We start from the raw sequence: 25309 nt of genomic DNA, 5'->3' as shown, positions 1-25309 counted from the left end.
AATCGATTTATCTCTGGAAGATAAATAGATGTACCTACCAGTTTTAGTTTTACTAAATAGAAGTGTTATAGAGGTATTTAGAAAAACTAATTAAAAGATATCATCTTCAAAGAACTCCAGCTCCCTTGGGAAGCATTTTCGGAGTAGGTGATTTGGGTTAACCCGCAATATTTTGAGCCCAGGAATCTACAGTTAAAATATTTCCAATTATTAATGAAGTGCCCTGTATTGTTTTGTTTTATTCTATATTGACGATTTATGTAATTTCAGTAAACTGTATTTGTTATTGTTTTTTTCCTAATCTTTGTAAGCTTTGTCCATAAAATTTTAAAACTTTCAGTGATAATAAAGCATATTATTTCTATTATATTCTATACAAGCGTTTTTGCTTCTTTTGTTGAACATTTTTTAGCACTATGCCATATCAGTGGTGGGAAAGGGCCCCGCGACAAACTTTGATATGGAGCCCTGTAGGGCTAGCTACGCCATTGACGGTATTGTAAGATTTGTGAAAAGTCAAAGACTGTCATGGTTGGGACATGTTTATCGACAAGAAGATACGAAAAGGGCAAAGAAGATATTACAGTGGAAGCCGGTAGGAAGGCGAAAAAAGGAAGGCCCAGGACGTGGAAGACGATCTGAAAACCATTAATATAAGACAATGGAGGAGAAGGGCACAAGAGAGATCTGAATGGAAAGACACATACTTAGATAGATAGGCAAAACACCCATCCTGGGTTATGATGCTAAAAGAAGAAGAAGAAGTACGACCGACGACAGCGTTTCTCATCGGTCATGGTTCGCTCCGGGAGCTGTGGATAATACATAGTTTTGTAATACCGGGTATCCACTTATATTTTCCCCCATTTTAACTGCCTATAACTTCTAAACGGCTTAAGATAAAAATATGCGGTTTTCGCTGAAATGTTTTATTTTAGTAAAAGTTTTGTCTGAATGGACTGAATTTTTTATACCGCTTTCAAATACGAAAAGAAAAATGGCAGATTTTTGAAAAAAACGTTGTTGACTTTTTTTTAATGGAACACCCAGTATATTTTTTTTGTAAATTGAAAGAAAGATTATTCACCTATCCAGCGATATAAAGTTTTTCAAAATCGGTTTTCAAATCACTGAGTAATTAATTTTTAAAATGAGAGGTGCGACGTGGATATCACAATGCATAACTAAGCAAATTGATATTATGTTATGTGATTTCCACATTGCATCTCTCATTTTAAAAATTAATTGCTCAGTCATTTGACCACCGATTTTAAAAAAATTTGTATCGTTGGATAGGGAAATGACCGTTTTTTCAAGTTTTGAGGTAAATGACCATTTTTTATGTCGCTTTTAAATAAAAAATGGCGGATTTTTGGAAAAAAAAACGTTGTTGACTTTTTTTATTGAAACACCCAGTATATTTTTTTGTAGCTTGAAAAAACGGTCATTTACCTATCCAGCGACATTAAATTTTTTAAAATCGGTTGTCAAATGACTGAGCAAATAATTTTTAAAATGAAAGATGCAATGTGGAAATCACGTAACATAATCTCATTTTGCTTAGTTATGTTATTTAGGTATGCGATATCCACGTTGCACCGCTCATTTTAAAAATTAATTACTCAGTGATTTGACAACCGATTTTGAAAAACTTTATATCGCTGGATAGGTGAATGACCTTTCTTTCAAGTTACAAAAAAATATACTGGGTGTTCCATTAAAAAAAAGTCCACAACGTTTTTTTCAAAAATCCGCCATTTTTCTTTTCGTATTTGAAAGCGATATAAAAATTTAATCCATTCAGACAAAACTTTTACTAAAATAAAACATTTCATCGAAAACCGCATATTTCTATCTTACGCCGTTTAGAAGTTATAGGCAGTTAAAATGGGGGAAATATACGAGTAAGTGGACACCCGGTATATTGGTTAATCTTTGAGTTTGTGCTTTAGAATAGATCATGCAGTGCATTTGGCTGTACTACAATAAATTCCAAGACAAAACATGTATTTTGATGAGTATCAAAGATTATTAATTTAAACTCTGCCTACCATCTTCAACATTATTTTTGTATTTTGAAAATAGAGAAAAAAGTGATTTGGACAAACTAACTTCGACGTTGAAAAAACTGTAAGAAGAATAGGAGTCTCTGCTTCACACAACAGTGGTGTAAGTTATAAACACTTTAGATCAGAGGAGGATTTTAAACAAAATTGTGCACGACTTATGAAACCTAAAGCTGTAACAATCTGAACAATTCCCAAGTAGGTGTACCTTCAAACCAATTAAAATAAACCTAGAAAAGTATGGGATAGAAATGCTTCTGTTTTAAGTACCAGACAAATCCGTAAAGTTAAACCAGTTAGATTCAGAGTGTACGAAGTACCTACTTTAACATATTCCACTGCTGTAGAATATGAAGATAGTATGGCAAACACTTATAAATTCAAGAGTTGAAAAAATTGTGAATTCAGTACAAATTTTCGGGTATCTTTTTTGCCATTGTCTCGGTATAAAACAAATTAATGTTTTGCTTGCTTACAAGTTCAAATTGATAAAGCAGGTATTAAACTTCATTATTACATGATCAAAATCATAAATAAAGCTAACATAAGCGAGATATTTTAAAATTTTCTTATAGTCAGTGGTCTAATTTTCTTATTTTTGCCCGCTTATTTTTTTTTCGGCCTAAAAAAGCCCCCTCTAGCCAGCCTCAATTCTGTCTTACTAAGATCATAGGGTGTCTGGCCTCTAGCTTATACCGGGTGTCCACTTATATTTTCCCCCATTTTAACTGCCTATATCTTCTAAACGCTTTAAGAAATATGCGGTTTTCGCTGAAATGTTTTATTTTAGTAAAAGTTTTGTCTGAATGGATTGCATTTTTTATATCGCTTTCAAATACGAAAAAAATGGCGGATTTTTGAAAAAAACGTTGTTGACTTTCTTTTAATGGAACACCCAGTATATTTTTTTGTAAATTGAAAGAAAGGTCATTCAACTATCCAGCGATATAAAGTTTTTCAAAATCGGTTGTCAAATGACTGAGTAATTAATTTTTAAAATGAGAGGTGCAACGTGAATATCACAAACCTAAATAACATAACTAATAAATTGATATTATGTTATGTGATTTCCACATTGCATCTCTCATTTTAAAAATGAATTGCTCAATCATTTGACAACCGATTTTAAAAATTTTTATATCGCTGGATAGGTAAATGACCGTATTTTCAATTTACAAAAATATACTGGATGTTTCAATAAAAAAGTCAACGTTTTTTTTTCAAAAATCCGCCATTTTTTATTTAAAAGCGATATAAAAAATTCAATCCATTCAAACAAAACTTTTACTAAAATAAAACATTTCAGCGAAAACGCATATTTCTATCTTGAGCCGTTTGGAAATTATAGGCAGTTAAAATGGGGGGAAATATAAGTGGACCCCGGTATTTAATAGAACTCTGTGATTAATACTAAAGTTTTCTTAATGTTCTATGAAGTATTGGCCACTAAATCAACAGCATAGAAAAACTAAAAGAACTTGGAAGGATATAATTGTCTTTTTAGTCTTTAATCAAATATTTTCTAGTAACATATATTTTGTAAATACATCTTAATATTTAACAATATATTTTGCCATATTTCGCACATTCTTAATGAAAAATCTTAAAACTAAAGTACAAGAGTAGTCTTATCGTAGTAGTTGTAAATATGACATAGAATGCAGACAAAAGGAAGATGTGAAGATATGATGTTAATAATCATGTTGATGTTTTTAACGCTCTAGGGAGGCGAAACGCAACACCACAAATTTAATGTGGGTAGTGCAAGATAGTGTTTCATTGATTACAATCATAGACATAATAAGAATAATTATTACTATAATTATATCAAGGCTTTTATTACTATGTATTTCAGGTTACATACTGTAGGTATTTACATTTATTCATAACGAGCCTGTATTTTGGGTTGCATATGCTGTAGGGTATATTTTAAGACTTGAATTAGAAATGAAATAAAATAGAAGATAAAAATTGGGCTATTTGTTAAAAAAAATAGTCGGGTAAAATCAAAATAAATTACACATATTCCTTTTGCATTTTCCAGTTTTACATTTGATATGAAAATTTATATTTATTAGACATATGTTGTGTACCGTTTGTTAGTTGGACAATATTCGGCATATTCTTCCCATGTGCATCCCGAAGACTTGCAGCATTCGTGAGTTATGGACGAGCCAGATCTACGATTTCTGCGAAATCTCAATATCCCTTTTGCGTCTTGCCGTGTTTTCCAAGGGAAGTTAACTACAATAAAGAACATTGACCATAAGAAGAAATATATAAATAAAATACTATGGAGAAATACATATACAGTGGACTCTCTCTATAACGAACACAGATATTACGAGGCAGACAGCACCGCCGAACACGGAGATTCATCACAGAGGCAAACAGCATTCCATTGGCCATTCCAATTTTGCCAAGCTCTGCACCATTCTAAGCGTCTAGCCTCATGCTGTGGTGTCATAGGTAACACCAAAAGCTGACGGTAAGCTCTCATAGACTACAGGCTTATGTTAAAAAACTGGATGGGTCATTCGCTTGGTGAGAACATTAGTGACGTAACTTCAAAAACGTTTTGTAGTAAAGTGACTTCAAAAACGTAGTTTGTAGTAAAGTGACTTGCGTCACTAATAATGCATGCAGAAGTGGAACTAAAAGTCAAAGAGTATTACTGACGTATCGAGACTTCCGTCATTAAAGCATAATATCAAGTTCAATATTAGGAGTATGTTTAATAGATTAAGTATTGGTATTTTTTGAGTTACGTCACTAATGTTCTCAGCGAGCGAATATGAACCACCATGCAGGTGACGTATATAGGACGATATAAGAGCATAAAATAATAAGGTTTAGCACTATGCCGTCACTTGTAAGCTGTCCAACTGAGTGCTGGTGGGAATTCAAAAGTGCAGGTACATTTTGGTCATATGTTTTTGTACGGCATTTTTACCATCGATAGATCCATGAAAAATAATAAGAAAGCGCGCAGTGCCGTAAAAAATGGTGCGCCACAAAGTTGTTAAATTGTTTTAATGTTCTGACAATTTCCAGGGTAAATTTGGTCATTTCATTTTGTACGGCATCAGTTTCATACTGTTTCAATAGAGCTTCTAATCCATTATTCCGCAACGCCGTACAAAAATCATGCGACGAGGGGAAAAATCGAGGGTTGCAATCCCCTCTCTTTCCGTGGTCCAGGGGGGGGGGTGATTTGAAACAACAAAATTAATTTATCTTGAAAGTATTTTATGCATAGATAATCTTTTTTTACATGCCGTACATTTTCGTTGGTCCAAAGGTTTGTAGGAAAAAAAACTCAAGGAAAAATCCACAGAACGAAATGTAAATTCATGACGATATTTTTTTATACGGCATTTAGATAGTTTATTTGTACTTAATACAATAATTTATAAAAAGTTAATGCCGTACAAATCTGAAAGTTCATATTGATAAAAAAGTAATAAAAATATTAAATAAATATAATTTACATATTATGATTTAATTTCTAATCACGCGTGCGCGACACTATTTTCCACCATTGCATGTGTAAACAGTATGGTGCAAGTGAAAGAAATAAATTAATTATTTCGTAAACCAGCAAATATAAGGAAAAATCCCGAAACAGGTCGATTTTTATTTTTAAATTATGATAATATCATATATTGGCATACCATACAAGTGACGTCATCCATCTGGGCGTGATGACGTAATCGATGATTTTTTAAATAAGAATAGGGATCGTGTGCTAGCTTATTTGAAAGGTCATTCAATTCTCTATTCAGTATGTAATATAAACATTAATACAGGGTGTCCCAAAAAAATGTTTTAATTAAATTATTTGCCAAAAAAGAAAAGAATGTATGTAATTTATTTAATTCAAAATACATTTTACTGCTGATAGAAATCAGACAAAAATGTTTCTATCACAAATAAATATTGCTTTTCGCCTAAATTGAATGTTTAAACTTCCAAGAGGCAGCTGGCTTGAACATTGAATATAATCGAAAAGCAATGTTTATTTCTGAAATAACTATCTTTTTCTGTTTTTGGGCAACAGTAAAATGTATTCTAAATAAATTACATACATTCTTCTTTTGTTTTTGTCAAATAATTTAATTATAAACATAGTTTTGCACACCCTGTACAAATAATTATGTAAATGTTTATATTATTGAATAGAGAATTGAATGACCTTTCAAATGAGCTAGCACACGACCCCTATTCTCATTAAAAAAATCATCGATTACGTCATCACGCCCAGATGGATGACGTCGCTAGTATGATATATATGCCAAATATCATAATTTAAAAATAAAAATCGACCTGTTTTGGGATTTTTTCTTAAAGTCGCCGGTTTACGAAATAACGAATTTATTCCTTTCATTTGCACCATACAAAATAAGTAAAAAATGTAAAAATTGCTATATTTTGTTAATCTATGAATATTTAAACTTTTGCAATAATTTAAAAAATTTCTGTTTTTGTATTTTTTAAAATTTTTTTTGGAACAGTTTCTTTTGAACTGCAATACTATATAACAATTATATTTTACAATATCATTAAAAAAAAGTTGCCGTACACAAGCACGTAGCCAGGAAATGTGCTTGAGGGGGGTCCAAACCATAGACATAATAAGAATAGACAAGGTAAGCTATGGTTGCTTTGTGCATCAATGTGTAATGCCAATATGAAAGACGTCATTGGTGAATACTCATTTTGATTGGTCTAGCCATCTTTGTCTGTCACATGTGCGAGATCGCCTGGTAAAGAGAGATAGATGACCACCTATGACAATCTCACCCTAGTAAGTTGTTTTAATATCTAATTTCACCATTGTATCTTTACCATGAGCGTCCCTGATGATGTTAGTGACATAACCAAATAGAGGATTCCGTAGAAAAGAGTAAGTACATCTGATCTTTTATTCAGCTGTCTACCCAATAATTTTTGGTTATTTGAAATACGTATATACACCGTTCTTAGGCGTCAACGCCCTTCGGTAGGGATCTATGGAGGAGTATCACCAAGCCGCAAGCCCTTATCCCTTGCCGTACCGCTCCTCCATAGGCCGATCAGACACTAGTTTATTCCAGACCAAGTCGTAGACTCTATTGAGTTTTATACTACGGCGTCGTTGGCCTTTTATAAATTTCATGACGTAGCTGAGGCTCGAACCAGCGATCGCAAATCCACTAAACTTGTCGATCGACTGCGCCTCAGATAACTAGACCGTCTAGACTCTAGACCGACGTTATTTGATATATATCTGGCTTTAATTCAACGTTACAATGAACAGACCAAAGAGCCAATAAACTGAGTCTCTCATTTTTCATCTTGTTTCTAGGTAAAGTTTTTACTCGCTTCATTGTTAAGAGCAAACGTTCTACACTAGCAGTTGTGATAGGGATAGTTACTAAAATTGTAAGAAATTTGTAAATTTTTGGAAAAAAAAATAATATTACAATATTCCATTACGCGGAGAACTTCGGTATTTGGTTCCAAATATGATCTTGTATTACAGTTACACCATGACATATATATTCAGCTTTTATTGCTGTAAGGAAAGTGTCGTGGGAGTAGTATGCAGACAAATTTTCTATCCATCTTGCTTTTTCTGTCGAGGCAAATCTAGGTAAAAAAATTTGAAATGCCGATAGAATACTTTCATTTTTGGTAAATTTGTTTTTTAAATTGGATATAAGTTGATCCGTACACTGAGTAAAAACAGAAATAATCCTAGTAAAAAATATAATAATTTCGTTCACTTTTCCAATAATAATAATAATAACTTGGGGATAAATTTGCTGCCTTGGTACAAAAGCCGAGGCAATTTTGGGAGGGGTCCGGACCCCATGGACCACTCCCTTGGCTACGTGGTTGGCCGTACAGAGTCAAATGATTTTACAGCTTTATAAATCAAGTGTACCCTGAAATTAAGATAATTATTAATATACATCCAAATGAACAATAATTTGTTGACGGCATTATTTTTAATAGTACTTTTGAGTGCTAGATAATGTTTTGGAACCGAAGCCGTACTTTTTCAAATCACCCCACGGATCACGGAAAGAGAGGGGATTTTAACTCTCGATTTTTCCCCTTGGCGCATGGTTTTTGTATGGCGTTGCGGAATAATGGGTTAGAAGCTGTATAGAAACAGTATGAAACTGATGCCGTACAGAATGAAATGACCAAATTTACCCCGGAAATTGTCAGAAAATCAAAAAAATTTACCAACTTTGTGGTGCACTATTTTTATGCGCGCTTTCTTATTATTTTTCATGGATATATCGATGGTAAAAATGCCGTACAAAAATATATGACCAAAATGTACTCACTCTACCTGCACTTTTGAATTCTCACCAGCACTCAGTTGGACAGCTTACACGTGACGGCATAGTGCTGAATCTTATTATTTTACGCTCTTATATCGTCCTATATACGTCACCTGCATGGTGGTTCATTCAACAGGATCTTCAAAAGAGATAACATTAACAAACCCAAGTCATTGAAATTGACCAGTGGGAAGTATACGGACACAGAGACGGAGGCTATAGAGCATCTTTTAAGTGTTCACTTTCCAGGGTCGACGCAATTGACTGATAATAACAATCATCAAGCAAACAATAGCCCAACCAAAAGGGACTGGCTGACCTTTGACGAGATCTTTGGTTCTCACAAGGTCAGATGGGCTATTGAAATTATTATAAAACCTCGGGACCGGATGGTATATTTCCTAAACTTCTCCAGGAGAGTCTGGAAATAATCATGGGTCCCCTGATCACAATATTTAGAGCTAGCCATGCTCTGGGATACATTCCCAAAGCTTGGAGAAGGGCAAGGGTGGCGTTTATTCCCAAACCAGGAAAAATATAGGATTATAAGTCTGATTTCATTCATGTTAAAAACCATGGAAAAAATCTTGAATGAACACATCAAGAAAAACAATTTAAATGAAAATCCACTGCACCAACGGCAATGGGCGTATCAAGCAGGGAAATCAGGTGAAACCGGCCTGCACAATCTAGTGTCGGAACTCGAAAGGAGTCTGCGTCAGAAAGAAGTCGCCCTTGCTGCATTTTTAGATTGGCTCCGTGCGTCTCCCCTCTACTTACAGTCACGTGGCACGCTGTCAGATTTTGTAAGGACGTTTTAACATTGAGTCTTATGGGATTATTTTGTTAAACTTGAATATTTTATTTTGTAGTGATAATAACCGAATACAATTGTTAGAATTCATTAGTTATTAATTTATACTGTAATTTATAGTGCAACAAAAATATTTTCTTTTTCGTTAATAAAGATTTATTGCCATAAACTGCGATAGTGAGGTTATGTATACAAAATCAAACTGATAATCAATATTGGAAAGTGAAGAATTTATATCAGATTAAGTGCGTTTTTATTTTCTGTTTATGTTAATACATAGTATCACTAGCGTGACACGGCATTTTTTTTAAATATCTCATTTAAACATACACAAAGCGTCCTTATAAAATTTCAAAAAACCGCCACCATGAGCAGGTCGGTCGATTATGCTTTGACACTTTGTTAACGCTCGGAGCGAATAGAAGATGCATTTAATAATACGTCAATCGAGTCTATACAAAGTGCACTGGTGAGGAAGAAAATCAACAACACAACATGCAAGTGGATTATTCAGATGCTTCAGAGCAGAATAATATCCACAGATACTTATGCAGATACCATAAATCTGAGGGCAACTAAGGGATGCCCTCAAGGCGGTGTGTTGTCACCGTCATTATGGAACATAGTTGTCGATGATCTGATTCATGGGCTAAGTGCCCAAGGAATCTAGGTCCAGGGTTTCGCAGATGATATTGTAATAGTAACTAGGGGAAAATTTCCCAGCACTGTTGCGTATCAGATGCAATATGCCCTTCACTACATAGAGAACTGGTGTCTGAAAGAGAACCTCTCCGTGAACCCTTCTAAAACTAAACTGGTAGCCTTTACAAATAAGAGGAAGCTTACTGGACTGAGTGAGCTGACATTATTTGGAGAGGTACTGGAAAGAACCAATGAGGTTAAGTATCTAGGGGTAACCCTGAATTCGAAACTCAATTGGATACTCATATTACCAATATAACCAATAGGGCTAAGCGACTCTTCTGGAACTGCAGACGAGTTGTAGGTAAAACCTGGGGATTGAAACCAAAGGTGATCTGTTGGTTGTACACCTCAGTGATACGACCGACAGTCACTTATGGGTCAGTACTCTGGTGGAGAAAGACGGCTTTGCAATCTTGTGTGACCACTCTCACCACCCTACAAAGACAATCGCTTCTAAATATACCAGGAGCTTTGAATGGTACAAGAACGGCTTCATTAGAGGCTATCAGTCTCCCTCCGCTGGAATTATATATTTCGGCGGTAGCCTTTATGACCATCCTGAGACTCGAAGCAAACAATACTTGGAGGCCGAATTATGTATTGAATAGCCACACAAACATTACTGGGACTATACTTGAGGAATCCATCTTTTTGATGAACTCAGATATGATGACACCAGAACTAATCTTCACTGAGAAGATTAACACAATTATACCAGCTAGAGAACCAAAAAGTCCCAAATATTAATGGGGACTTAATATGGTTCACTGATGGATCTAAAACTGCATATGCTACTGGATCAGGAGTCTTTGGGCAAACATGAAACTATAATAAATCTTACAGCCTAGGTCAACATACAACGGTGTTCCAGGCTGAAGTTTTTGCTTTGGTGGCCTGCATTGATGAAATCATTGACGAAGATTCTAAAGCTAAGAGAATCAACATTTACACAGATAGCCAATCGGCTATTCTGGCTGTAAAGAACCCTCTCACCAAATCAAAACTGGTGAGAAACTGCAAAAATCTCCTCAATACCCTGGCAAAAGACAACAAAGTGTCTTTAATATGGGTGCCGGGTCATGAAGGGGTGCATGGGAACGAACGAGCAGATATGTTAGCGAAACAAGGCTCGAGAGAAACTTTTGAAGGCCCAGAACCTTTCTGTGGCATCACTAAAGATGCTATGAAAAACGAGGTTCAGAAATGGCTGATAAAGAATCATCAAAATAAATGGAGAACCACTCAAGGGCAAATCCAGACTAAAAAAATAATGAAGAATATTGATAAAAAACTCTCGAACAGTTTGATGAACCTCAATAAACGAGAGATCAAAACGGTCACTGAAATGGTGACTGGACATTGCCGTTTAAGAGATCACCTATACAAACTAGGTAAGGTGAATGATCCATGGTGCAGAAAGTGTGAAATGGAAGAAGGGACTGCCATACACATACTATGCCATTGCAGTGTGCAAGGTGATGTAAGGCAGGACTTCACTGGTCAAATGAGGTTTGAACCAGAAGAGATCCTAAAACTACCAATAAAAAAACTGTTGGCCTTCGTTGAGGCCACAGGACTTATTAATTAAAGTTAAAGGAGAAGGACAGGGTTTGGTACAAAGGTCTTATGACCAAGTGCCAGAGACTAACGAGTCTCACCTTAGTTAAGAAGAAGAATGCCTACACCTACAATGCGTCCTTTTTCGGAGTCGCTTAAATGATGAAATTGCCAACGACCGCGAACTCTTATCATTTTAATTTTTTTGGGTAAATCAAAATCAATCCAAATAAATCAATTACAAATAAACTAACATTAAATACACAGATATAAACTTTCTTATATTTTTGGTTTTGCAAAAAAAAACAAAGAAAAAAACTGCAGCTAATAAGACTTAACCGTTATCACCTAATAAATAACCGTGTACAAAGTGTTATATTTTTTTGGCCATCTGTATTTAATTTTGCTTACATTCATTGTAATCATCGTATTCCTCAATTTTATTCAGACTTGGATCGCTTCTTCTAGTCAACTTGTATATGTCTTTCTCGCAAGCCCAATAGAGATGTTTTATAAGAGTGTCCCTACATCTGGAGAATTTTTCTTGATGCCAGGCATTTTTCCAATCGGAGTGAGTCCTAAAATATTCAATGTGTGTAAAATATCAAATAAAATTTATAAAATGCTGAAAAATTTTGTATATGTATAGAGTGAAGCAGATAAAGAGTCGAGTAGAAATATCTCGAGAACTAAAGATAACTGAATCATGAAAATTGGAGTTAGGGGTTTTGGAGAGTGAACTGTTTAATGAATATAATTTCATCTAAAGGTAAAAGGTAAGGTTAAGGTAAAGTTTTCAATCCTAATAGCAACGTTTATAATATTGAAAAATATTACCAAAAAAATTTTTAAATTGAAAACTTATTGGTCCATTTCCCTGGTGACACCTCCAAGGCTTCTACAATATGCAAGCCAGATGGATGCTGCATTGAAGACAAAGGGGAAGGAATTCTACACTATGCAATTCACAACCCCCGTCTGCATCTTGGTAAAGTTCCAACGGAAAATGGACCTATTTATTCTATAGGAGTAATACTAATATAAAATAAAAATAATAAATCTGATCTGAGTATTGCAGGAGCGGCACCGCAATATCACACACACTTGTGCGAATTTATAAACGAAATGTTTTCGTTGAAAATGTATACCATTTTTATTCAGTTGCAATGCGAAGGCAAAACAATCTTATTTTTCACTTAGAATACGGAGCGCAGTCCAGCACTCTGAATCTACGATTTTCGACTCTTATTAGCGTCTCATCGGAGAGACGTAGGCCTGCTGCTCTCTACTCGAAATGACCAACCGTGAAAGCCTACCCCCACATTGCAACTGACGTGTATGGATTAGGTGATTAGCGTCATCTGGCAATTGAAAGGTAAAGTTTTCAATCCTAATAGCAACATTTATAATATTGAAAAATATTAAAAATATTACTAAAAGATTTTTAAATTGAAAGCTTATTGGTCCATTTCCCTGGTGACACCTCCAAGGCTTCTACAATATGCAAGCCAGATGGATGCTGCAATGAAGACAAAGGGGAAGGAATTCTACACTATGCAATTCACAACCCCCGTCTGCAGCTTGGTAAAGTTCCAACGGAAAATGGACCTAGTTTCTCTATAGGAGTAATACTAATATAAAATAAAAATGTATACCATTTTTATTCAGTTGCAATGCGAAGGCATATAATAAGGTAATCATTTCATCTATTCTCTACTTCCGGTTATACCGGAAGTTGCTCATAACTTCGTTTTTTTATGGGACACCGTGTATATCTGTACATTTTTGGATTCTCATCGATGTCTTTTTTCTTAAGATATGACGTTTTGTAATATTACACAGGCCGGGTAGTTTAAAAGATAATTACGTTTTTTTATAAATTTCGTAGCAACATTCACACCCTGTAGAATTGTACTGATTTGACATCAAAAACTCTATTTATCTTCAAAGGTTTTTTAATATAGGTAGTTTTCATTGTTAAAAGTTATTATAGCGAAATGTTTAATTTTAGTGTACAAGATTGGTGGAAACTCAGAATGGGAATTTTCTGAGTTTTCTTAAATGGAATGAGTATTTTAGTATTGTAATGAAATGATATTTCATGGTAATTTTTGTATTTCTTAAGCATTCCCTATTCCTGTTTTAATTCTCGAGTTATTCGTGATGGTTTAAGGCAAACATTAATTGCGACAAAAATTACGTGAAATTGGCCGTAAAAATATTTAATTAAAATAATTTTTTAAAAATATTAATCTAGACTTATCCATAATTTATTAATATTGGATGAGATACCAAAACATACAATATTCTACCAAGTTGGCTATGACTTTGACAATAAACTTGCTTAAACATTTGGCATTATACGATTATACTATTTTTATAATTCCAGTTGCTTTGTTACCATTACTAATATGAATTCTTAAATTTGCATGGCATATTATAAGACATATCTTTTTTTATTTATTTTACGGATATAGGTACCATTTTTACAAAAGTATAACGTCAACATTTACAAAGCATAGGTTGCTTTAAAAAAAAACAAAATTCAATTAAATTAGTATCTCATGATCATCTTTCAGTGCGTCACAGTTTTTTGATTTCTTTCTAACGCATTAAATTGTATGTGACAGAAAAAAGGCACGTCCGTGATTACAGACATTTACAACATTTATTCTAGTTATTCTAGTTGTTGATAGATGGCGCCATAATAAAAAAAATAATTTTTTTTAATTAGATAATAATATTACAAATATAATTTGTATAATTTATAAGACTATACAAATCAAAGAAAATACCATTTTATAAATGCAAGAAACACATTTGATTTTTTTTTATTCCAAATTGAAAATAAAATGTGACAACTGTCATATTTAACTAAAATGTCATGTTAGAATAAATGTCATAAATGTGTATTATCACGGACTTACCCTTTTTCCTATCATTTGTTACGCACTGAAAAGATGTCACCCTCGATATTGTAGATGTCACTATTATGAAGGAGACCAAAATGAGAGAACCATACTCCAAAACTGACCGAAGTAAACTAAGGTATAACGTTACAACATTTTTAAAGTTTGTACCGAAAACTGATTGATTACAGTTTCTAAGAATAAATCCCAACATATTTAAAGCTTTAGTTGAAGTTTCATTAATATGATATGAAGAGTACAGGGGAAAAACAAGGAATGTCACATTTTATACATATTGAGATAAACACCAATAAAGTTTAATTCTTATGATATCTAAAAACTACTTAGGAGATTCTTAGCAGAATTCTAGCAATTATTGGTATATAATATTAATCTATATAAAGTTATTTATTTAATAATGCACCAAAAAACTGCTAACATTCCTTATTTTTGTCCAGTGGCGTGCGGATAATCCTGGTCCTTCGCCTGGATACAAATTCTTAAAAAATTTATATACTTAGACTGATCTTTCTGGTTATTGTTCTGAATCGATAGTCTAGTCGATAGTACTCAGTTTTTGCTACCACATGGCGAGAAAAGGCAAAATTCATGAACAAGTGGCATTCCTTGTTTTTCCCCTGTACTCTTCATATTTAAAAGTTTATTTAGAATCAAAATTTATACACGTGTATATCAATATAGTTTTCGAAATTCTTTCTAATTTCATTTTATTACAAACGTTGTTCATCGTTAACCCACCGATGAATGAATTAAAACGAAGGAGAATTAATAAAACCAAACACTTCAATTCGCCCTCGGTTTCATGGTAAACATATTTCAGGGAAAATTAATTTTTGAAATTTGGTTTAAATTACAATCATAATACCTACGCTAATCTGCGTTTGATATTTTTACAAAACACGTAAAATTTACAACGCTTACAATTTCCACCTAACAGGGATAGTAATACAGTATCGATAAACATATTATGTTTCAAAAAATAAACAACTTTGCACTTATTCAAAATGATTTATTTTTAATTTATCTTTCTCAAATGTCTTTGAAGTTGTTTACAGGGCTTGTGTCAGAAGTTACGAGTATTAAAGAGTGATTTGTAAAATAAGGATTTTATAATTTTTACATAAAATTTAGTTTATCGGGAGCTTTGTCAATTTATATGTACATACACAGTAGTTTGTTTTATTCAGTTTATTGTGTGGTTATATAGGGTGTTTGGTAAAGAATGGGACATAGCTTAACCTTATATTCCTGAGCTTAGGAAAATAGGTCGATTTAAGCTAACTTACCTTAGTACGAAAGTTGGTAATAACTGAAATGATATTGTGCAAAAAAATATTTTGCATCGCAGATCTAAACTGCGTTTATGTCGAAAACGGTTAAGTTAAGCCAGATGAATGTAATATATCTTTTTTAAGTAAAAATATTAAGAGAATAAAAATTTTGATTCAAAAAGTATGTACATTATGGGAGATAAAAAAATTGAACGTATTAAATGAGCGCTGAAAGAAGTATGTGGCGCCCTCTGGGCAATACATAATTTTTGGTGACACATTTAGATTTCTCGTCCCAAAAAACTCCCGCTTACCAAATTTCCTATTGTTAGCTCATGCCTGTCAGGAAATATTTAAGAATAAATAAAATAAAAGTTTAACTTTGACAGTATTTCCGTTATTATCAAATTTCGTACTAAGGTAGGTAAATTAGCTTAAATCTACCTATTTTAAGCTCAGGAATCTACGGTTAAGCTATGGGCCATTCTTTACCAAACACCCTGTATAATTAGTTTTAGTACCTTACGTACCTACTCTGCACTCTTATTAAATTGCGATTTCACATTACTACAGAAGCATAATATTGCTGTTTTAAAGTTATTTTTATTTAGTTAAATAAAAATGAATCCAAAAAAAGATATTCGGGAAGTAAAATAGATAAAAGAGGTGAAGAAGAAAGAGAGGCAAAAAACAATATGACGCTCTTAGCCAATTTCTTTAAAAAAAACCTAAAAGTGATGTAATTTTGTCCGATGAGTCCAATAAATTGTAACCGAACCTGATTTACCGGGAACATCCACATCCACACAATTTGTTGCTGATTATTCCGGTAAATCCAATAAAATTTTAACAAACTTATATATCGGGGGAACCGGATGCATCCTGATTTACTAACTCAGATGTAATTATTAGGTACAGACCACAAAATATATCCAGAATCAATGGAAAATTTGGATAATATCGGGAAATGACCATAAGTTACTGATAAAAATCAAAGTACATACTTTAAATTGAAAAAGGACCTCTCTTCAACTAAACCGATCAAATAAATATCCAAAGAACGAAAATTCAGCAATACATATTTTAACCGGAAAATGAAGAGATTGTCTAATAACAATAACATGGTTAACATAATCGTTGCCTTAGTACTATAACTTGATAACTCCAAAATTGACGTTTTTGAGATAACTAAGTCAGTAACAGCTGTTGATTGTAAAAATGGCAGCCATTTTTTAAAACACATTAAATGTGATAATTTTATACATTTAAGTGTTTTTACCCTGACCAGTGGTTAGATCCCTGGGTTAATTTTTAATAGTAGAATGTGTTTGTTCAAAGTTTTCTCTTCATTTGGGGTAATTGCAATTATAAGACGATAGCTCTGATGATGGCATTAAAAATGCTGAAAGTACTTAGCTGATTTTAATAAATTTATTTACACACTATCAGTCCTTGAAAACATACACCAGTTCCCGTTTTGATTGATTCTTAATTTTTTAATATTGGATGAGATATCCAAATCCATTCGTAGTTAAGGTTGTTGGTGCTTAAAATGTTAATCAAACATACAAAAATCTCCCTAGTTAGCTATGACATAAAAATTGCTTAAAATTTTGACATACTATTTATATAGTTTCAGTTGATTTGTTATCATTACTAATATTAATTTTTCTAATGAGGAACTGATTAAAATGGCGTTGTGTTAGGAGCGTATAACAAAAATGAGCTACTTGCAATAAAAATTTATCATCAGCAATTCCCTGATAGACGACAACCAAGAAGAGAAACTTTGAAAGTATACTAAAACGGTCTGAACAGACTAGATACTTAGATTGTAAGAACGGATGTGTTAATATGCAGATCCTCGGTGACATTAAGGATTACATTTAATTCCTGTTTTCTTCAGTTACAATAGTTTTTGTTTTATCTGTGTTCAGTGTCCAGTGTCCAGTGTCCAGTTCGTTCTAGTATATTTTCAAATGTTTCTCTTCTTGATTGTCGTCTATCAGGGAATTTCTAATGAAAAATTCTTATTGCTAGTAGCACATTTTTGGTATATTCCACTAGCACAAAAATCTTATTAATCAGTTCCTCATTAGAAAAATTCGTATTAGTAATGGTAACAAAGCAACTGGAGCTATAAAAATAGTTTAATGTCAAATTTTGAAGCAAATTTGGTGTCATAGCCGACTAAGTAGAATATTGTGTTTTTTTATTAATATTTTGCGCACCAACAATCTTAACTACGAATTTATTTGGATATATCATCCAATAATAATAAATTAAAGATCAGGCTGGATTATCATTAAATTTTTTTCGAAAAATTATTTTTGAATGAATATTTGCACGGCCACCTAATAAAGTTTCAAATCAAAAAAGAATCACGAATAACCTACAAATTAAAGCACTTAAGTATAGGGAATGCTTAAAAAATAAAAGTACCATAAAATATCCTTTTATTACAATACTAAAATACAGGGTGTTCCATTTAAAAAAACTCAGAAAATACTCAATCCGAGTTTCGACCAACTCTATATACTAAAATTAAACATTTCGCTATACTGTTAATGCTTAACAACAGTAGACTATATTAAAAATCGTCTAAACATAAAATAAAAATTTGATGTCAAATCACTACAATTCTACAGGGTGTAAATGTTGCTACGAAATTAACAAAAAAACGTAATTATCTTTTAAACTACCCCGTATAATATTACAAAACCCTATATTTTAAGAAACGAGACATTGAGGAGAATCCAAAAATGTAAGAATATACAGGGTTTTCCATTTAAAAAAACAAGTTTGTGTCACCCTGTCAATACGCACGCCCCCTGTATATTTAAAAATATTTTTAGATTATGGTCCTATCTGTGCCTCAACTTTTACCTAAATAACTTTTTTTCGTATCTCTTACGACAAACGAGTAATTGGACTTTGCCACACTAATGCCCCACCCTGTATGTCCTAGCTGGCCAATCTTAGGCTTGAATCTTAGGAAGAGATCTTAGACCAACTGATCTATTTAGAGCTGCTGTGAATAGAATAAGATGGGTCAATGCGGTCACCAACATTACTAGAAGGTGGGTACCTTTAGAAGATATATAATTACCTCCCCTTGAAGACTACATCTAGGTCATTCTCCGTTCCGGTTCCTTCGGTAGCATCAATAAAGACACATATAGCAGCTATGGTCGACACCGGAAGCCACATTAGACTCAGTTGTTCCAGGCAATGATTATTCACATAAGTCTTTGCTGAAAATACAAAAGAGTCTTAAAAATGCAATAGGTTATAAAAAATGTTTAGATTAAAAAGAAAATAATATAAAGATAAAAACAAGTCAAAAAACATCTGGTAATATGAAAAGATATAAAAAAGTTTCATTTTAAGATCAAATATACAGGGTGATTGATTAGTAGGGTAAAGCTCAATAGCTGCGCTATAGTAATAGATAGCAATAAAAGTTAATAACAAAAATTTTAGCCACCTTTGAGCTTCACATTACAAAATTAGTTAGAATGTTACAGGGTGTTCGATAATACAGTGGCAGACCTAAGTTTTTTTTAAATGGAACACCCTATATTTTATTTTATATTCGAACTTCTGTTAACTTCTCCATCACAAAAATATAAAGGTTCGTTATGTTATACAGGGTATTTACAAAGTTATAACCAATTTTGTATGAAAATCGTAACAAGTTCAACTCCCTGTATAAATAAAAATAAGCACAACAGCAATGGTTTATTAATGCCATATTTTTTATTGTCAAAATTTTTAAGAATTATTGATATTAGGTTTGTTCTAGCATCAGTTTCAAACGGTTTGAAACCATCAGCGAATAGTCGACCAGCGCAAGTAGAGGGGATAGCACTGGTGACTCTATTATGTTCTCTCGCTGACCAACTGTTCGCTGACGGTTTCTGGCTAGTTTGACTGTTTGCTAGAACAAACCTATTGCTAATTTTTTTTATATCAAATACAGGGTGAGTCAAAACGCAAGTACATTATTTTCTCAGTAATGTTAAATGGAACACCCTGTATTTTATATCATTATTGAAAAGTAACATTAACGTACTTTAATTTTTATATAACATTCCCTATGCCCAAATTTATTAGTTTTCGAGATATTTTCATTTTTCAGAGCAAATTATTTTATTTGAAACAATTAAAAACTATCTTTTTATGTAAATGCAACAAATAACCAAAGAAAATTAGTAATAAATTTAACAAAAAAACACACAAATACAAAATACAATATTTTGTGAAGACAATTAAACACTACTTTTGTATGTAAATGTAACAATGCAACAAATAAAGAACGAAACATAATTTATCAGTAATACATTTTGCAAAAAAACATGATTGAAAAAATTAGAAGCTGGTTTTAATAAAATATTTTTAATATTTAATTACATAAGGTGTTCAAAATTATCTCTTAACACATTTATGTTCACCTAAATACGATCATTGAATGAGCTACTTACTCTACACGGAGCATTTGTAAATTAACACATCGAAATACACTTTGTATTCTATTTATTAAACTTCATTATTAACGTAACCCCAAAAAAATCAGTCCAGTTTATTAAATTCTGGTGATTTGGGTGGCCACGCTACTGGTCCATTGAAAAATGAAAACTAATAAATAAAATCTCGAAAACTAATAAATTTAGACATAGGGAATGTTATCTAAAAATTAAAGTACGGCAATTGTACTTCTCAATAGTGATATAAAATACAGGGTGTTCCATTTAAAATTACTGAGAAAATAATGTACTTGCGTTTTGACTCACCCTGTATTTGATATAAAGAAAATTAGCAATATCAATAATTCTTAAAGATTTTGATAAGAAATTAAAAAATATGGCATTAATAAACCATTGCTGTTGTTCTTATTTTTATTTATACAGGGAGTTGAACTTGTTACGATTTTCATACAAAATTGGTTATAACTTTGTAAATACCCTGTATAACATAACAAACCTTTATATTTTTGTGATGGAGAAATTAACAGGATTTCGAATTTAAAATAAAATATAGGGTGTTCCATTAAAAAAAAACATAAGTTTGGTCTGCCACTGTGTTATCAAACACCCTGTAACATTCTAACTAATTTTGTAATGTGAAGCTCAAAGGTGGCTAAAATTTTTGTTATTAGCTTATATTGCTATCTATTACTATAGCGGAGCCATTGAGCTTTACCCTACTAATCAATCACCCTGTATATGAAGAAATAATATAAGATACAATAATAAAGAATAGAAAAAAATCTAATCATTTAGTTAGACGAATTAATATTTTTCAGAAGCTATTTTCTTGTGGCATCTTAATGCAATTTTTTTAACGTTTCAATTTCCATTTCGGAAATCTTTCTTAAAATACAAAAAATTAATATATTAAACAAATTTTACCACATGATCAGGGAAGCTCTGAATATACCTACCTAGATATGTCCCATTGATACGTATTTGGACATACGCAACAAAATAAAGTCCTGAGAATGATAGACGATAGAGCACACGAAATATTCAACAATATCAGGAACCATCCTAGCAGATTATTAAGAGAATTGACTAACTACGACGAAAACCAAAGAACGGCACATAGACGGCCTAGACAGCAGTTAGCTGGATACAGAGGAAACCCTTAAGAATGAAAAATTGAGATAGCCACAGGATATAGAAACACAAATGTCGCCCTTCTAGCACTAAGTACCCTTCAGGTAGGTTAAATGGACCATAGCCGCGGAATGTGAGCATCGAGGTCACGTACCGACAGACGTGGGCTTGATGGCCACACCCTTCGGGCGCTCAGCCGTCGAGGAGAACGAAATTTATTTTACCAATTCGCCGGCTGAGTGACCGAGCACACACGGTCTGGACAGCGAGACAGCGGAACACATTTGTTTAGGACACAAGTCCAAAGTAAAGTAAAAAATTAACGAAGTCATTAATAGGGAGAAAAGCTCTTCTAACTACCCCTAAAACAGGTGGATTAACCACATGAAGTAATACAGAGGATGTCCCATTACCCAGGGCATCCAAAGTAACGTTAAGTTCAACGCCTCCCCATTCGGTATGTCCTTCGATGGGGAGGGGTGGTGGTACAGCTTGGGGGTCAGATAGGTACCACTCCGGCCATTACGGGGTGTGACCGGTTTGATCTTCGGACATGTGGGTCCCACTTCTCCATTGGAACACACATGTCCCCCGGGGCTGGGGTTGATATGAGCATGTGTGTGTGTGTGAAACAAATTTTGTTTTTGTTACTTGTTAAAAAAATTCTTTTAATAATTTAATTTTATCTGACACATTCGTATTGACAATTCAGACATAGGTATATTATAGATACATTTTAAAGTAGATGATAAAATGATGTAAATATTTTTAAGTTGCCTTCCTGGACGACTTTGTTGGAGGATAGTTCATTCAATTAAGTATATGAAATCAACTTTATTCCATCAGAAAAAATCATAGCACGTGATTTGTCTTTGGGACTATGAGACTCAGTTATAGTCGGTTCGCTAAACTCAGACACAACTGGCTAGTGATTTTAGTAAGTAATTTTTTTATTTTTGGCCAAATTTGCCAAAATTTGCAAAATTACTAACTATTTAGTAATTATTAACTATTTAGTAGGTAATTATTTTTTTGCCAATTTTACCAAATTGTCAAAATTACTTACTAAAATCACTAGCCAGTTGTGTCTCGAGTTTAGCGAACCGACTATACTTGGAAAACCAGCACACACCAACATAATATCTAAATTACAAATCAAATCTTGTTCAAATTTACTTTGTTCTAACGAAAATTTGTTCTTAGAGAAGAAACATCTGTTAACAAATGGAACAGAACAACTTGGAACAGTTGGAACGGAAAATAACAATATCATAGGTACATGAAATGGTTATCGGAAAAACGTAAATCGATAGGAAATAAATTCAACATTCAAAACAACAGACAAATTGATATCTTTTTTTTTTTTAACTAAACCTAATAATGAACAAGAAAGAACAAAGAATTTTATTTGCAAAATACCTTCTAAATGCGAACATTTTTATTTAGGCAAAACGTCAAGACCATTAAATGTTAGAATAAGTGACCATCAATCTTATTTCAAAAATAGAGAATTTGATAGATCTCAAATACAGTCGAACCCGCTTATTAGAATACCGGTTAAAGGAATATCCCGGTTTAGAGAATAAAAATCTGAGGTCCCAAAACGTTTTTACTATGCACATATGATCGGTTATTAGAATATCCCTGTTATAGGAATACTTTTGCTTGGCACGAAGGCTATTCCAATAAGCGGGTTCGACTGTATCTAAACACGCGTGGGAAAATTAACATCCCCAGAGTTCAACTGAAAAATTTAAGTATAGTACCGAAAAATAAACAGAGAAAAAAGAAAAATCAAAGAAGCGGTTGTGATTAAATTAAATAAAACCAATTGCGTCGCAAATTCCTCGGCAGAATGCAGTAGGATGTGGTTGTGGTTACCCAAATTAAAAGAGGAAATCAATAGAAAGAAACTACCACTATTACTATGTTTTAAAATAACATACATATAAAGTCAGAGTTTGGTGTTAGCATTAAGGGTAAACTAAATATAAGACCAAATACTTTCCATGCCAGGTTAGTACCATGAGGTTTTTTCCTCATGATTTACTATGGGATAACTAGCACGAGAATTTTACTCTCATGACTGTACGTGGTTGTCTTTTTAAAGACAAACTACATGCTATTATTTTTCTGGCGGATATTCTTAAGTTAAAGTTGATTTCATGTAATCGAATGAACCATCGTCCAATAAAGTCGTCCCAGGAACGCAATTTAAAATATTGACAATATCATTTTAAAGTCATCTACTTATTTAAAATTAAATTAAATTATTAGAAGAAGTAACAGAAACAATATTTGTCTAATTTATTAAGTTTTCTATTTTGAGAATGATTTTCGAAATGGAAATTGAAACGTTAAAATATACTCCCAAAAATATTAACTTAAAAATAAACTTTTGTCCAGCAGTGGACGAAGATAAATACATGATCTTCCACTTACTTGATGTCTTGATGAAATACTTATTACTCTAACACCCTTCTACAGTATTATGTCACTCATATATCACTTGGAAAAATTTAAAGTCCGGGATCGCACAATATCTTTTCGATTGTCGTGGAACGAGAGTCGGTTTTAAGATAAAGATCGTTGCTCATAAACTACCCTCAACTCTTGAAAGTTTTCCCAGATCGGAAAACGGGGAAAAACTCGCGCATGTTCTTTTTTGGTCTGGTAGAATTAGGCGGAAAAGTGTGGATGGTGTAAAAAATATCTGAAATGGTTTGTGGTTCGTAGGATTCTATAAGGTATACCTATAGATATAATACAGAGTGAATCTCTACCAGCGAGCCGACCAAGTCTTTACAACGCTATACACGACTTAGGAATTCCAAAAAAAAACTCATTTGCACAATGGAAATTCAAATTTTGTGGTTTCCAACCATCAAATGAGATCCAGAAGAAGATACCATCAAAATTTATGATTAAATTTTTTTTAATTAATGTTCCAATTAATGGTCCAAAAATTTTTCCAAAAAAAATGTTAGGTATTGTTTTATATTAAGTTATATATCATTTTCTACGTATATCGAGCATTTTTGGAGTTATTATCAAAAAGAAATTATAAAAAATTTAAAAAATTCTAATTTTTTTTAATTTTATTTTTTTTCAAAAATGCATTCTAAACCGGTCAAAATTTTTGAGGTCATTACTTATGCTAAAATAAAGCAATTTTTATAGGGATTACTATGAATTTTAATTTTTGTGGCAATGGCGTAGGTTTTATTTTTCACTTTTTCCTAAAAAATTCGAAAGGATACTCTTATTTTCATTATAACGTATTTTTTGTAAATATTAATTATTTTAATATTTTGCGTAATTTTGATACTATTAACTTCTTCTGAAGCTCATTTGATAAATATTCCTGAGTACTTTGACAAGTGTTTAGTAAGAATATTTTATAAAATTAATCGTTTTCCCCTTATTTAAGCTTGAATATTTTTGTTCCAAAAAAATAAACATTCAATTAGGTACCTACAACTCACTTTGAGTTAATATTAAAAGGTTTTTCGAGTAATGAATAAAGTTTATCCCAAACCCCTTTTTCAGCGCGTCATTAATTTTGACGTCATATAACATTTTAAGAATGTCGCGAATCACTGCATGACATTTTAGTTAAATCTGACAGTTGTCAGAATTTTGTCTTTATGTTTATATAAATGTAAATATTTATATAAAGATTTGCCAGAATATTAATATTTAAAATATTTTAAGGAAAAAATAAATAAATATAGAATACAATTTCACGATACAATGTCCCAATATACCAATGACATAAAATATTTATTTCTACGTCGTTGACAAATTTCTAACGTAGAATTATAATAAAACTGTCATTTTATCCGTTAACATTGTGAAAGTACTGTCACGATAGATTATCTACTTTTGTTTCAAATTATCTTTATTCGTGTCATGGATTGGTTATCTATTTAGACAATTTAGAGTATTGTAATTATCAACCATTATATAGGTATCCATAAGTATAAGTCGCTTTAATATGGAAATACCCT

At 32.6% G+C, this 25309-nt stretch overlaps 1 protein-coding gene across 1 annotated transcript; it reads right to left on the bottom strand.

The window, feature by feature from the left end:
* Nucleotides 1-1756: 1756 nt before the first annotated feature.
* On the bottom strand, nt 1757-23903 carry LOC126879119 (probable insulin-like peptide 7). Its single transcript, XM_050642072.1, has 4 exons — nt 23742-23903; nt 18791-18935; nt 11892-12058; nt 1757-4310 (listed from the first exon to the last, which is right to left on the bottom strand). Exons 2-4 carry the CDS (start codon nt 18889-18891, stop codon nt 4141-4143), a joined length of 438 nt encoding a protein of 145 aa, XP_050498029.1. The 5' UTR covers nt 18892-18935; nt 23742-23903; the 3' UTR covers nt 1757-4140.
* Between the last annotated feature and the right edge of the window lie 1406 nt (nt 23904-25309).

This window comes from Diabrotica virgifera, chromosome 1, assembly GCF_917563875.1.
Source record: "Diabrotica virgifera virgifera chromosome 1, PGI_DIABVI_V3a".
NCBI lineage: Eukaryota > Metazoa > Arthropoda > Insecta > Coleoptera > Chrysomelidae > Diabrotica > Diabrotica virgifera.
The sequence above is the reverse complement of the archived record's forward strand: the minus strand, read 5'-3'. Positions and strand labels throughout refer to the sequence as shown.